This window comes from Nansenia antarctica, assembly GCF_963989245.1.
Source record: "Nansenia antarctica genome assembly, chromosome: 2".
Classification (NCBI taxonomy): Eukaryota; Metazoa; Chordata; class Actinopteri; order Argentiniformes; family Microstomatidae; genus Nansenia; species Nansenia antarctica.
In genome coordinates this window covers 70508945-70524344 of record NC_137675.1, presented here as the reverse complement: position 1 = coordinate 70524344, position 15400 = coordinate 70508945, and the positions used below count along the sequence as shown (strand labels likewise).

The following is a 15400-nucleotide window of genomic DNA, read 5'->3' as shown; positions in this document are numbered from 1 at the left end:
CTACCTTGTCTACCATTTGAACCATTCCATTGTCCCAGGATGCACTCCAGATGGGTTAAAAATGGCTGTGCCTTTAACCCCTCCCCCCAATGATGTAAAGACTGGGTTGTATATTTCAGAGTGGCTATTTTGTGCAATACAAGATTTTTTTATCAAGTGCCTTGCATTGAGTATACTATCACAGAATAAACAACAGCCGTTTTTATAATAAAAAAACTGTAAAAACTGTATCTTTCTGTGTTTCCGCATTGCTTCCATTGTGTTTGGATTGATGGCACAACCCCCTCTGCCTGGCACTTAACAGAAAAAAAAAAGATAATGGCAAGTAACGAAAAGGCTCTAAGTTGAACCACTAGCTAGAGCTTATTCTCTATTAAACACGTCTGAGTGTTGTGTGAGACTTACAGTATGAGTGACCAATAACTACATTTTATTTCAGACATGTTATGGATAATTTGATCCTCATACAGGTAGAGAAATCACATAAACCAACATTCTGTACACTATGTAGCTAGTATACTGTCCTAAATCATGCATGACACAATACTGAAATATAGGCCACTGTCTGACTTAATTCTCTTTCATGTCAACAGGCTTGTGTTTCAATTCTTATTAGTTCAACAGGGTGAACAAAATCTATTACAATATGAAAGAACACACTAACAATTGCAATATACTACAGTATCGTTTTTTTTAAGAACAAAACAATATTCCCACATTTTATGTAGGCACCATAAATGAGTGTCTGAAAGTCCCGTCGCGTCCCGTCCCCCCCTCACAAAAAAATAAAGTAAGTAAATTGATGGATACTCCAGCTTCCCATCAGAGCTTATAGATTTGACCACTTGGTGGCACTGTAGCACCAAACAAAGCACACATGATACCATTCTACACTCCTTAAACCAAATTAAGCATATGACATTGTTATGGGCAAAACATATATATATATTTTATGAGGAATAGCTGAACAAAATGTAATAGTATTCTTATTTTATAGTAAGGACGATGTGACACAGATTTTGACCGGTTTTTTTTTCTCCAAGAAAAAGGGAAGAACATTACAAAAACCACAACATTACAAAAACAGAAAAACACTAGGAATTTAAAAGGCTTAACAAAATTGCCACGATAAAAGTCATGAAAGGTTGCCCTTTATCCGATGTTGTATTTTTTTCCCCCTTTATATCACATAAGTCTAGAATGGGTCAGATGATACAAACCATACTCCCTTCTATCAGAGCTTTCATCCATATAGAGAATACATAACACAACTCCATCCACACACCAGCAACCACATGCATTCATACATTCCTCATATTATTGTAGAGACCATGCATATCATCAGTAACCTTGCCCTTGCCATGACTCTATCCCAAAACATATATCCACCAGAGGGGGCTAGTGTCCTAGTTTCTCTGCCCCATTTTAGTTGGATGTCTGGTTCACAAATTCAACTGTGGAGACACGAGGGACAGTTGAGGAGGTAGGACTGATAAGGATGACAATGTGTTGCTCTCAAGTTGTGACTGTTCTCAACAGGACTCAGGGAGGAATAGAGAGAGATTACTCCAGCACACAGTCTGGAACACAAACCAAACGACACATGCAAAGAACCGTGTAGCTTTAGTATAATTCTGATGGTATTATTTTGGTCTATGGGTATCTGACTATTGGCACTTCACTTAGAGAAAGCTTCCTAAACAAAGGCAACCACCTTCTTGTGGCACCAGATCGCCATTTGCTGATTGGCCAGTGAGATGAACTTCAATTCTTGCCAGTGATGTGAAGAAGAACAGCATTGGGTACTTCCATGGTCTCATCCTTCACCAGCACAATGTCATAGGCATTTAGGTAGGACTGCTTCCTTTCCTCCACCTGAGAAAAACAAAGAGCATCCAGACAGGATATAGTTAGCAAAGGAACATGAACCCATAGCTCAACTTCAACATAAAAAAGCTGACAGCTGTTGCACTATACCCATAAAACAAAATAAAATAAACAATATAAAATAAATAAATAATAAAAATGTGACGACAACAATCAATCGCACACAGCGTGTGTGTGCAGCCTGTGGTACCTTGTCATTGAGGAAGCCGATCTTGAGGATGTTCTCTATGTTCTGCACCCCGTCGGCCATGGTCAGGTCCCCCAGAGAGTCTCCCAGCAGCAGGACGTTGTGACGTGCCTCCAGCTCCTGGAAGTGGCCCGTGTTGAGCAGGGCGCCCTCCCTCTTGTTGTAGATGTGAATCAGCTCCCCTTTGAATGCCTTCAGCGCCCCCTGGAATAGAAAGATAAATAATGTGTTCTATCTGTTACAGTACATGTGGGAATACGAGGGTTAGTGATAGGTGCTAGGATGCTACGGTTAGGGTTAGGGTTAGGGATAGGATTAGGGTTAGGGTTAGACATGCCAGCATGTACCAAGTCGACGTAGCACTTAACCCTAACCCTAGTTTTCCCACATGTACCGTATTCCCACATGTACCGTAACATATCCATTACATCCATTCAGAAAGAAAGCATCTGTGTTTCAGTGTAATCACATGCAATCCTTTTGGGGGACACATTCCTACCAAGATGAATAGTGCAAGGCACTATTTCCATACTCAATTCCATAAGTCTTGTGTGTTGTTGTAGTTTTCATAGACTGTCATTTTCTTTTATGAATTTGAGTCACGGTGTGTGAGTGATACTCACTGTCTCATCAAAGTCCATGTAGTTGGAGAAGACTTTGACGTTAGGATGGAAGACCCCCGCCTGGCGGATCACCTCCTCGAGGACGTCTCCGATCCCAGCAGAGAAGATGAGGAGGGGGATGCTGACATCATTAAGGTGGTCAAAGAACAGCTGGAACCCCTCCCTGTGGAGACATCAAAATAGTAGTCAGATTTCCCATCATCTTCATCATCCTCACTTCGATATCTATTGTGTTATATTATCTGGATATGCCACAGTAGCAGGAACATCTCACCTCAACATGGCGTCAGACTCCTGCACCACCATAGCCAGCAGGTCTTTCCTGATCTTCTGTTGCACTAGCAGGGTATGGGCTTTAGTCCACCTGAGGGTAGCAAGGCAAAGGAGATTGGTTGGTAGGGCAGTGCCTAGAATGAATTACAGGAAGGAGGGGATTGGTCCATTTGACCGGTAAGGTGGTGCCTTCCCGTCTAGAGGGGATGAGATTGTCTCAGAGAGAACATTTTGACTTGGACTCACCACTCCACCATGAGGGGCAGCTTCTCCTCCGCTGACAGGGTTGGGTCAATCTCTATAGGGTAGTATGTGTTGAGTAGGTCCTCCAGCTGAGAAAAGACACAGCCATAGTTCACTTTGTTAAGCAGTGACATCCTTGGAAGAGGTTTTCTTTTGTAAGAAAATAAAGGACAGTAAGAACTTCTGTGTTTAAGGAATCGTTTTCTTTTTGGTGTATCTGGCAGCATCCTCTGGGTCCAACTTTGTGGTCTGAGCAAAGAACTGAGTCCATCAGCACAAAAGAAGGCGTACGCCATTTTTAAGCAAACTTTGGGATTTATAAAAATAAATAAAAACTTAGCGGGAGAAAGTGCGGTCCTCCAAGGACACTCTGACCCATGCGTACGCATATAAACTGGAGAAATGACCAACTGCGACTCCAATGGCAGAAGGATGAAACTCCGTTTTCGATGCCTCAGTTGAGCAGATACGAGTGCACAGTTTAATATAATGTTATCACGTGTTCATTGCGCATAGCCTTTCTGTCGGGATTTGCCTTCATTGTCGTTATGCAGTCAGTATGGATTAAGATTAATTAGGGGCGTTTCACTGACTGTGACTTTCTGTCTTTCGTACCTATGCAACCTTTTCACGTCAATCCTATGCAGTTTTATAAATGAGGCCCCAGGTAAGCATCAGCTGAGCAAGCACTGATAGGAGGACTATGCATAAATGTTGTCATTTTGGAATCGTGAAACCAATGTACTCAATACCATTAAATACAAGCTGAGAATCTCTACTTTAACCTCGTTGTTTGATTTCAACTGTTGTTGATTGTAGAGACAAAATAAGAAGAAGAATATTCACTGTCCCATTACTTATGCAGGGCTCTCATCTCTGTTAATTGTACCTTTTTCTTGCACTCCTCACTGATAAGCTTGCTGTTGTCCAGGATATCTGCAAAAAGGCACAATATACAGTGCTGCTTGAAAGTATGTGAACCCCTTGTGCAATTATAGATTTTGTTTTGTTTTTACCATGAAATCTTTATCAATCAGTCTTTTCTATCTGACATAACAGGTTTATATTTACCAATTCCATATGTTGGTTTAGGGCAAATCATGCATGTAGTAGAACTAAATATAAAGAAATTAGTGCAGGTGCAAAAGTAAGTGAACCCCAAGTAGCATTGGTTAAATCAAGTAGGTAAGTAGAATAATTGGGTACCAAATGAACCAATCAAATGAGAGATCTTTAGGAAAGAGTTTGGGTGGGACTCTAATAAATATAGATAAGAAACCTGGTCTGTTTTGTGTTATATAAATATAATATTATAATATATAATAATTATATATAATAATATTATATAATAGAATATAAAACACGATGCCGAGAGGAAAAGAGATCTCAGAAGACATCAGGAAGAGGGTAGTGAGAGCACACAGTTTGGGGAAGGTTATAAAATCATGTCAACAAGATACAGTGGGGAAAATAAGTATTTCCCCCCCTGCTGATTTTGTGAGTTTACCCCCTTACAAAGAAATGAACAGTCTATAATTTTAATGGTAGGTTAATTTTAACAGTGAGAGACAGAATATAAAAAGAAATCCCAGAAAATCACATTATATGAATTTAGAAAAAATATTTGTGGGTTAGGGGGTATGAAAATAAGTATTTCACCCACTAGCAAAACATGACTCAGTACTTGGTGGAGAAACCCTTGGCAAGCACAGCGGTGAGACGTTTCTTGTAGTTGGTCACCAAGTTTGTGCAGATCCGAGGAGGGATTTTGGCCCACTAGCCACTCCTCTTTGCAGATCCTCTCCAAATCCTTAAGGTTTGGAGGTTGTTGCTTGGCAACTCCAAGCTTCAGCTCCCTCCACAGATTTTCTATTGGATTAAGGTCCGTAGACTGACTAGGCCACTTCATGACCTTAATGTACTCCTTTGTTGCCTTAGCCGTATGTTTTTGTCACCGTCACCCCACAAGGTGAGATCTTGCGTGGAGCCCCAGACCGAGGGAGATTGATGGTCAATTCGTGTTTCTTCCATTTTTGAATAATTGCACTAACAGTATTCTCCTTCTCACCAAGATGCTTGCCAATGGTCTTATAGCCCATTCCAGTCTTGTGCAGGCCTACAATCTTGTCCCTGATGTCCTAGACAACTCATTGGTCTTGCCCATGGTGGAGAGGTTGGAATCTGATTGATTGATTGATTGATTGATTGATTCTGTGGACAGGTGTCTTTTATACAGGTAACGAGTTGAGATTAGTACTTTCTTAAAGTGAGAGAACTAATCTGTGTGCCTCATGGTCACATAACCAGTCTGTGGGAGCCAGAATTATTGCTGGTTGGTAGGGGGTGAAATACTATAATATTCTGTCTCTCACTGTATGAACCTACCATTAAAATTATAGACTGTTAATTTCTTTGTAAGGGGGTAAACTCACAAAATCAGCAGGGGGTGAAATACTTATTTTCCCCACTGTATGAGCTCCATCAGTCCACTGAGGCTAATCATTTACAAATGGAGAGCATTTATCATGACAGCACCTCAGCCTAGAAGTGGGATCAGATGTCAGAGACTGATCAGTGGCTATAAAAGACATTTACTCCAAGTTATCGCTGATGGGTTTTTGTTAAATAAACAACTTTTCTTACTTACTTTTCTTTCTCCTTCATTTTAATATTTTATACAAAAATAATGACCATCCCTGTGGGGTTCACAAACTTCCAAGCAGCACTGTATACACAAGTCTTGTGAGCATTGTGACTAAGCCCGACATAAACATTAGCCTAGTAGCCTAGTAGCCAAGCCACTCCATTAGCCTAGTAGCCTACATTAGCCTAGTAGCCAACATTAGCCTAGTAGCCAAGCCACTCCAGCTCCTGTACCTACTGTGACAGGTAGGGCAACGCTTCCCATTGTGTGCAAACCGTGTGAGGGTCATGTCGAAGTCAGAGATCACCTGAGGGGAAACCAACAACAACAAAAAACTAGACATTGTCAGCATAATGGCAAGAGAAACCCTTCAGAATGGAGCTAGGAATACTAACATAAAAATGCATCAAAAGTACTGCAGAGCAAAACCGAGAAAGCCCAGACTACTGACAGCTAACCGTAAAGCCTTAGGACGAGTACTGTACCTGTACAGTGTTGGAGCCTGCCTTCTGCATAGACTGAATGATCTCCTCCACCCTCTGAGGGTCCCTCATACACACAGAGGGATTGGACAGCTCTGGCACCTGTGGAGAGGGAGGGAGATGAAAGAGGGAAAGGAGTGTGTGCATGACATGTGTACGTGTCTATGATGATAGAGAAAGGAGGCAGGTCTGAACTATTACCCTCTACCCTTAGTAATTGCAGGGTGAGGACTGCCTTGTTATGATGATACCCACTGACAGATGGCAACACGACATATTTACAAACACGAAAGTGATTAGCTACCGTATCTGACAAGACTGTCCTGTAGTTGTTCATGTGACTGTTTTAGTTTGTCTTTCTATGTGTCTAAATAATGTGTCTAGCTAGAATCTGGCTCAGAACATGTTGTTCTTTGTGGTTTCTGGTCGGCCATCCCATTGAACATGTATTGTAGTCCTTCATTGAAAAACAAGGAAAATACACTTACCATAATTTGATAGAGGAAAGGTTTAATTCAATAAACGTTAAACGATCAAACGATCTATTTGGCTAGCAACTAGGAGAGCAACTAAAGATGTAAATACCAGACAACCTAAATACTTGCTTAAATTGAGGACGGACATGTATGTGCGTGAATATTATCTTCCCTGTAACACAAAAGCAGTAATAAAGGTTCCTACCTAATTTGTCATCTGATGGAGCAGATACACAATTCATTCTTTATGCGATTTTGTTGTTGTTATAATGGCAAAATATATACAACAAAAGTCAATATGGTTTAAATGATGCTGTCATTTCATACAGGGCTCCCTCAAAACGAGATGATGAAGAAGAAGAAGAACATTAATTATTGTTTATGATGATGTCAGCTTATTATGAAAATGGTATCTGAGACATTCTAATTTTGTATCACTCACTGTGATGTAATAATGCACAATTCTAGAACATAATGTTACCACATGTAAGGGGAATGAAGGTTCACATTGCTCAGAAGAATAGTTGCAGTGTGCCACCTCTTGCCCAAAAAGTGGATATTAAAGATATTCAACACAAGAATGAATGAACTGGAAGAGGGGTCCACCTCTACACTTCAGAGATTTTACATGGAGAGATGTACCTGTGCAATATGTAATGAGCTACGACTGGAAGGAAAATTCTGTGACGTGGTGATTAAAGTCAATGGCATCGACTTCAACGCACACAAGAATATCCTTTGCGGCTGCAGTCCATATTTCCGGTGAGTGTATTAACTTTGTGGGGATGTGGCCATGATGGATGGCAGGGATTCACTTGGCATGGATCCAAAGGATAATCAGAAGAAGTAGGCAGATCCTACAAGAGCTTACATGTACATTGTTCTTTGTGGCAGCAATGATACATTCTATAAAAGATACAACTATTGATTCATAATATTTGTGTGAGTACCCCTCTTTATATTGTGATATACTTGCAGAGGGATGCCCTATGCCATCTTACTGGCCATCGGTGGTATCAGTGGTGGCAGCCCCACCAATGGCATTGAGGCATATGATGCACCGGCTGACCGTTGGGTCAATGTGACTCGAGATGAGGAAAGCGCACGGGCCTACCACGGTGCTGCCTACCTCAATGGCGTTGTGTACTGCGTGGGAGGCTTTGACAGGGTTGACTACTTCAACAGTGTGCGCAAGTTCAACCCACTCACACACACTTGGCACCAAGTGGCACCCATGCACTCACAGCGCTGCTTCGTCAGTGTGGCTGTGCTGGGTGGCTGCATCTACGCCATGGGCGGCTTTGATGGCAATGTGCGTCTCAACACTGCTGAGCGCTATGAGCCTGAGACCAACCAGTGGACACTCATCTCACCCATGCATGAGCAGAGAAGTGGTGCCAGTGCCACCACACTTTTTGGAAAGGTAAGTGGAACAGAGGAATAGGTAAGACTAACTGTACCTGGAACACAACTTGATAACTTGGGGCGGCTGTGGCTCAGGAGGTAGAGTCGGCGTCTAATGATCACAAGGTTGGCAGATCGGCGGTTCGAGCCCCGGCTGGCCACATGTCGAAGTGTCCTTGGGCAAGACACTGAACCCCAAAATTGCTCCCAGTGAGCGGGACGACGCCTTGCATGGCAGCTCGCCGCCATTGGTGTGTGAATGTGTGTGTGAATGGGTGAATGAGAGGCCTTTGTAAAGCGCTTTGTAATAAGGCGCTATATAAGTCAGTCCATTTATAACTATTGTACAATGAATCTATTAAAAAGCCAGGATGGATGAATTTCCAAGTTGCCTTAACTCTAGGTATACATATGTGGTGGTTACAATGGGAATAAGTGCCTGTTCACAGCAGAGTGCTTCAACCCTGAGACCAACCAATGGACTCTGATCGCCCCCATGAGAAGCCGACGCATTGGGGTGGGGGTCATCGCCTATGGGGAGCAGGTCTATGCGGTGAGACCTACATAAAAATACACAATAAATCTATGCTCAAGTTCTGATATTCTGTTATTGACCCACATTTCTCCTATCCTCTCTTAGGTGGGCGGTTTTGATGGAGCCAACCGCCTGCGAAACGTTGAGTGCTACAATCCCCAGACCAACACCTGGCGCGCAGTTCACTCCATGTTCAAGCCACGGAGCAACTTTGGCATCGAGGTGGTGGATGATCTTCTGTTTGTGGTGGGCGGCTTCAATGGCAATGTGGAGTGCTACGATGAGAAGACAGATGAGTGGCATGACGCCCATGACATGGGGATCTTCCGCTGTGGCGTTAGCTGCTGTGTGGTGCACGGACTGCCCAATGTGCTTGAGTATGCTGCCCCGCGAGATACCCTGCAGAACCCCCGGGAGGATCTCAAACTGTCCACCTCCAATATCATCCTTACTGTCTGACACCATATCTACCCACCATTACCGCCCATCCCTACATGACCCAGTCCTGCCCACTGCAGTCCATCTGGGCAGAGACAGAAACTACCCAAATAAATCCTTCAAGTCCCCATGGAAATCACATATGCATAACATTTCTGTCTTTCTTATTGCTTCTATCAGGCCGGGTGGTACAATTATTTTTCTACAATGAGCGTATAAGGGAGGCTTTAATTGAATGCTAGCAATCATGTCTTAACTTTGCTGGGCAAGCACATGTCCATCAATACGTGTATCTCTGACGTCTACATGTAAATACCATCCAAACAAAAGACGAATGTTATCGCTTGCCTTGAAAGATGCATACACATATTGGGCTACACAACAATCATGTAGATATCCATTTCAACCCCACATTCAAGACAGATCAGGCATCAAGGTTATATTAAAAAAGACCTTTTAATTGCAAGTGACGACATCAGCATTTCTTACATCCAATATATTGACACAATGTCAGACTTGTCACATGCAAAGCAAAATATATAGCCTACTTAATTCAATATTTCAAATTACAGAGCTGCAAGAGGATCAAAGCTGAGGAAACAGGTATATATATATATATATATATATATATATATATATATATCTCACATCTGCGTTAACAAAAATGATAGTGCTTAATGTTATGAAGTAGTTGCAGGAAGATAACAGGTCTTGAATAACAGGTCTTGAACAACAGGTCTTGAACAACAGGTCTTGAATAACAGGTCTTGAATAACAGGTCTTGAACGCAACGCAACAGCAACACATTCATCTTGACATCCCTCTTTGTAAAATTAGGATACTTTCTATATATCTCAGGAATATTGTTCCTTTCTCTCATATGATTATCTTTGGAGGGTGAAAAGATCACACAACAATCTGGCAGGATCTTTCACATACACACACAAACAGAACTGAGGTATAGCTGACAGTCTGCCTCAGAATTCATTAATTTTGGACAACAAAAGTAAATAGTCATAGCAATAGTTGAAATGTTTGTCACAGGGGATCAAAGTAGGCCTTGATAATTGGCTAAATTTGATTTAAATATATACATAAAAAATACAATCACCCAAGTCTGAAGCGGAACTAAATAGACATTTGCTCTGATTTAGTGCCAGAAATTACTCAAACTCTATATAGGAATCGTTGTGTCAAAAAGTGCACTACTCAGTCAGCATGCGTTTTAAAGCTTTGCTAAGTAAACACACACACACACACACACACACACACACACACACACACACACACACACACACACACACACACACACACAAACACCTCCATCTGAACTGTGCGCCCTCCAGCCCTTCAACTCAATAAACCATTGCATCCCACAACACTAAAAGAGACATTCATACACTCCTAACAAAGGCCTTCTTAAGGGGTTCATATAGGCAGGAATGTGATGAGCATAAGACAGAGGCACAAGAGAATGGAAGTTATCAAGAAAAGTGGAATGTTATCATGTAAGAACAATTTAAATAGATCTGCCAGAAACACTGAAAATGTGACGTCATGAAGACTAGGAACTGAGCCGAGTACTCACTCTTGCACAGTAATGAGTATGGTTTACATGTATCAGGAATGATGGCCTTCCAGTCTAATTAAAAGTTTGAGGAACTCACATCATCTCTATCCTTCTCCAACTTCCTCCTTTTCGACAAACTCATGCCACACAGGCAATTCTTCTCTAAATTCCTCTCCTCTGCACTGCTCTAAGAAATACACTATGTATACACTGTAGAAAACGTTAAGAGCAACTCAAGAGAGGAGAGAAGTATAATTTATTGCAACCTATTTAGCAATCAGAGGAAAGCCACAGTCAACATAACAGAGAGTGATAAATCACTGGAAATTAAGTGGTCGTCTCTCTTGGACCACAGAGCCTATCTGATAATAAATATGAATAAGACGAAAGTATTCTCTTTTCTATTCATGTTGCACTATCAAAGCTATACGCTAATAAGCAGAGCCATTCAAATACAGCTACTGTAATATAAAGCACAGCTGAGCCTTCAGGTCAAGGTGTCTGGCTGGACGTAGTGTGTTTGTGTGTCTGATAGTTGCATGTGGAGATCATAGAGATAGTTCTATACCTATGTGGTTGAGATTGTCACACCGTCACTGAGACACTGGATGGAATGTCATTGAGAGTGGCTTCATTAAGCAGATTGGATTGAAGGAATGTCAATTATGCCATACATAAGTGTCACATAGCCTACCTCATATAACGATAAAAGAAAAATATTTCATATATATGTATTACATAAACAGCTATATATTGTATGTACAAAAAGATAAACATCATCTGTGCCGACATACAATATACATAGTGTAGTCGAATGTTGGTCAATGTACAACTTTCTATTCACATGTTACATTCCCATACAGACCATGGCCTTCAACACAACAGTCAATCACTAACATCACACTCTCACTACCTGATGAGCGCTGATGGCATAGAGTTCAGTTCAAAAAACAACCAATATGAGAGCAACACAGGAACCCCTGCAGCAGGATATGAGCGGGGTTGATGAACGATGGCTGGTGTCCTGGTATGGGCTGGTTCCCTGGCGGGAGGATGTGGTGAACGGGAGGGGGGGGGGGTGAGTTCAGCACTCTATCTGGGACTGCAGCTGCCTGCGCAGAGTGAGAGTACGCCGGTGAAGCTGCTGCATCTGCTGCATGCGGTCTCGCTGGCGGGCCAGGTTCTGAGGCATGGGGTAGCGTTGGCAGCCGTACAGGAAGCGGTAGGGGATGCGGACGTGGCAGGCGGTGGCTCGGCAGCGAGGCTGGGGCATGGGGGGCAGCAGCATCCAACGCTTCCTCTCGGCGCAGTAGCGGTACGCCTCTTTGCGGTACTGCTTGTCCACGTCATCGCTGTTCTTCCAGCCGCCGATGACGAAGACATCCTCGTCAAAGTGGCAGATGGCGGCGCCCTCGATGCTGGTGACCTCAGGCGGGAGGCTCTCCAGGATCTCGTCAGAGATGCGGGCACTGATCTTCTGCTTGGCAGCCTCGTCGCGCACCGTGTAGTTCTTGGGGCAGCAGGAGGCCGTGTGGTAGAAGTTGGTGGACGCCACGGCCATCTGGAAGAGGCAGTAGTTGTCTATGAGGGGCAGGGAGTCCACGTCCTGCCACTGGCGGCTCTCTGTGTCATAACGCGTGGTCACTGTCTTCAACCCGTCCTCGTTGTCCGTGTCCACGGGTGTACGCGCCGTCACGTACACAAAGCGATCCTCGACAGTCACTGCCTTCACGTCCCTCAGTATCTTGGGCGCTGACTCCAGGTTGTGCCACTTATCCTGCTCTGGCTCATATACACTCACGTCTTTGAAGCCGGGGCTGAAGTTGCCATGGCCGCCGATGCTGTACAGGATATCCTTGATGCAGGTGAGGCCAAAGGAGTGCTTGCGTGTGGTCAAGTTGCTCACCTGCTCCCAGGTGTTACGGTTGGGGTTGTAGCGCTCCACCGTCTTGGCGAAGCCCGGCTCCATGGAGCCCGCCACGTAGACATGAGACTCAGACGCAGCGATGGCGTGGCCGTCCAGGTGGTTGTGGATGTGTGGCAGGTTGACCCAGCGGTCCTCGTAGATGAAGTAGCCAACGCACTCGCTCAGATAGTCTCCCCCCTCTGACACCCCACCCACCACCATGATTACATCCATGTTCTGGCCGAAGCGTGGCTGGAAGGTGGCCATGTAAGAGGACCAGAACTCCATGTCTGCTGACTTGAGGTTCTCAAAGCGGATGGCGTGCCCCTCCACAGCCTCTGACACCAGGCGGAGACAGGCCTCGTTCGCAGCCACCAGGCTCTCACTCTTCACCACCCTAGTCAGGTAGGTGGGCTTGATCTGGGGCAGCCTAAGGAGACGAAACAGCTCCTCAAAGTAGCGTCCCCGCTCCTCTGTGTTCCTCTGCACCCACTTCACCACTGCCTCAAACAACACCTCTTCAGAGTCCACTGTGATCTCACCGTCAGACAGCCAGTCACGGACCAGGTGAAAGGGCAGGGTGTAGAACTCCTCATCCTGGATGACCTTGTGGAAGTTGCGGCGGATCATGTCTGCTGCCCGCAGTGCCAACTGGTCTAGAGTATACATGTGGGCCAGGCTGTGAACTGCCACACAGTTGGTCAGGCTCAGCTTCTTCTTCAGGAACTCGCCACAGAAGTCCTTCAGCTGCAGCAGAAGGAACCTGTAGGCGATAGAAAAATCAACAGTTTTGACCCCCATGAATTCATCATAACAAAGTTCAGGTTTGACAGGATATGGCCAACCATTGTCCCAAGTGTGCACAAACAATGTAGCTACTTAGGCTACAGTTAATGGCCATTTTAAATCCAGATATTTGATCAAACGAAGCAAAAAAAACTAGCAATGGATCCACACACGAGACAACGCAAAGCTGTCGATTCGAGTAAGTCGGGTTATAGCTTTAAGTGACAACAACAACAACAAACCTGTCAGCGAGTTCCAACACTTCGTGCACGTTGCAGGTGCTGACACGCATCTCTCCCGTGTACATGTACTGGATGACACTCTCCACCGTCTCCGGGTCCGGTCCCAGTTCGGAGCTCCATTCTTTCATCTCCACCCGTCCGGAGAGCGACTCGGAGAACTGCCCTCCCAGCAGCGGGGTGAAGTAGTCCGTGGCCGCGGACAACACGGAGCGGTGGGCGGAGAACTCACAACTCTGCACGTTCCCGGTGGCCGCACCGCTGCTGAAGGCCAGCGTCACGTCGCAGAACAAGCCCTGCTTCCTCTGCTCGTTCTGCCGGCGGGACAGCTCCGAGCAGTGGGAGGAGGAGGTGAAATCCTCGGCCTCCTCCGTGTCCCCGTCCCCTGCCAGGACGCTGGGCGTGCTGGTGCCGCTGCTGCTCCGGCTGTTAGAGTCCTCCGGGTTCGGGATTGGGGCTGCGGTGGCCATGATCCTGGCGCTGGATGAGAGAATTCGAAATTGCAGAATTACACTCGTGTGAGAACGGACACATACGCAGCAGACACACATACATAGGAACTCAAAACACTGACGGGAATGACTGACATGCGCAGTGCATGTAAGGTGTTACCCGCTTGATATGACGTAAGGAGCCCCTCCCACTTTGATGTGACAGATCGAAGAAAGGCCACCCTTTGTCAACATCATCTCACACAACTACTTTATGTACTGTGTAGTACTACTCTATCATAAAGGTAACGGTATATTCCCATATTCATGTGTGGGAGCTCGACTGACTGAAAGCTGCTGCACATGGGCATAGATGAATCTCTTATGTGATGGATGGTCTTATATAACACAGCTCAGTCTTTTGCATAACTGAGTATAAATAATCACCATATGGATTCAAATTTAATGACACCCAGATTACATTAACATCATTATCATTCATTCTCCGACGTGTCACTGCTAACCAGAAGCAGGATAGAAGAAGAATGACAAATCATTTTTCCGTATCAATCCATGTACTACTCCTGATTTAGGATTGGCCTGCTATTCCTAACACATTAATGTTAACGTAATATCATATCATTCTTCATATTGAGTGATAGATCGGAGAATATGAATTATTGTGGAGCCTGTTATGGAGCCTAAACTACAGGCCTATTGGTATAATCCAGACATCCCTGTCATGCAGTGGCGATTCTAGAGATTTATACATGGGGTGGCAAGCAGATATTTTAGCGTGGCCATAATTTGTGGCCATCTTAATATGTGATTAATATTTATGTATATTTATCATCCCTTATTGCCTGTTCTACATATAGAACTAGTGTGCATGTGTACGGGTTTCTCTCTTATCCAGTAAATTATTACAAAGACATAGGTTTGTAGGAGTTTTTTTTTCTTTTTTTCCCTAACCCACATTTTATTATCTCTTTCATTCGGAGACAATAAACAAGGAACATGAATAACGTGTGCTGAACTTGATCGTCAGAACAAACATAATAAGAATGAGAGGTTTCATGTCCAAGCAAGCCCTTGAACTCATCCATGCATTTGTTTCGAGTAGACTTGATTATTGTAATGAATTAATTCATAGTTAACTATACTAACTCTAACGTTAGCTAAACAGTGAGTAAAAGCTGTATCTGTGTAGCTAACGATAGCTAGCGAGCTAAATAGCTAGCGAACTTAGCTAAGTGGTAAACAGCTGAACTGAAAA

The 15400-nt window shown here is 44.0% G+C and overlaps 1 protein-coding gene and 1 pseudogene across 2 annotated transcripts; both read right to left on the bottom strand.

Moving 5' to 3' along the window:
• Positions 1-1012: 1012 nt before the first annotated feature.
• On the bottom strand, positions 1013-6955 carry LOC308151963 (cytosolic 5'-nucleotidase 3-like). The gene is made up of 9 exons (XM_080524866.1): positions 6828-6955; positions 6343-6441; positions 6095-6164; positions 4103-4149; positions 3217-3302; positions 2972-3061; positions 2698-2860; positions 2078-2278; positions 1013-1875 (listed from the first exon to the last, which is right to left on the bottom strand). The coding sequence occupies exons 1-9, from the start codon at positions 6828-6830 to the stop codon at positions 1765-1767; spliced, it is 870 nt and encodes a 289-aa protein (XP_080380992.1). The 5' UTR covers positions 6831-6955; the 3' UTR covers positions 1013-1764.
• A 4891-nt stretch (positions 6956-11846) lies between these two features.
• LOC308149604 (kelch-like protein 11) lies at positions 11847-14282 on the bottom strand (annotated as a pseudogene). The gene is made up of 2 exons: positions 13697-14282; positions 11847-13431 (listed from the first exon to the last, which is right to left on the bottom strand). The product of its transcript is annotated as a kelch-like protein 11 (transcript).
• Positions 14283-15400: the final 1118 nt, after the last annotated feature.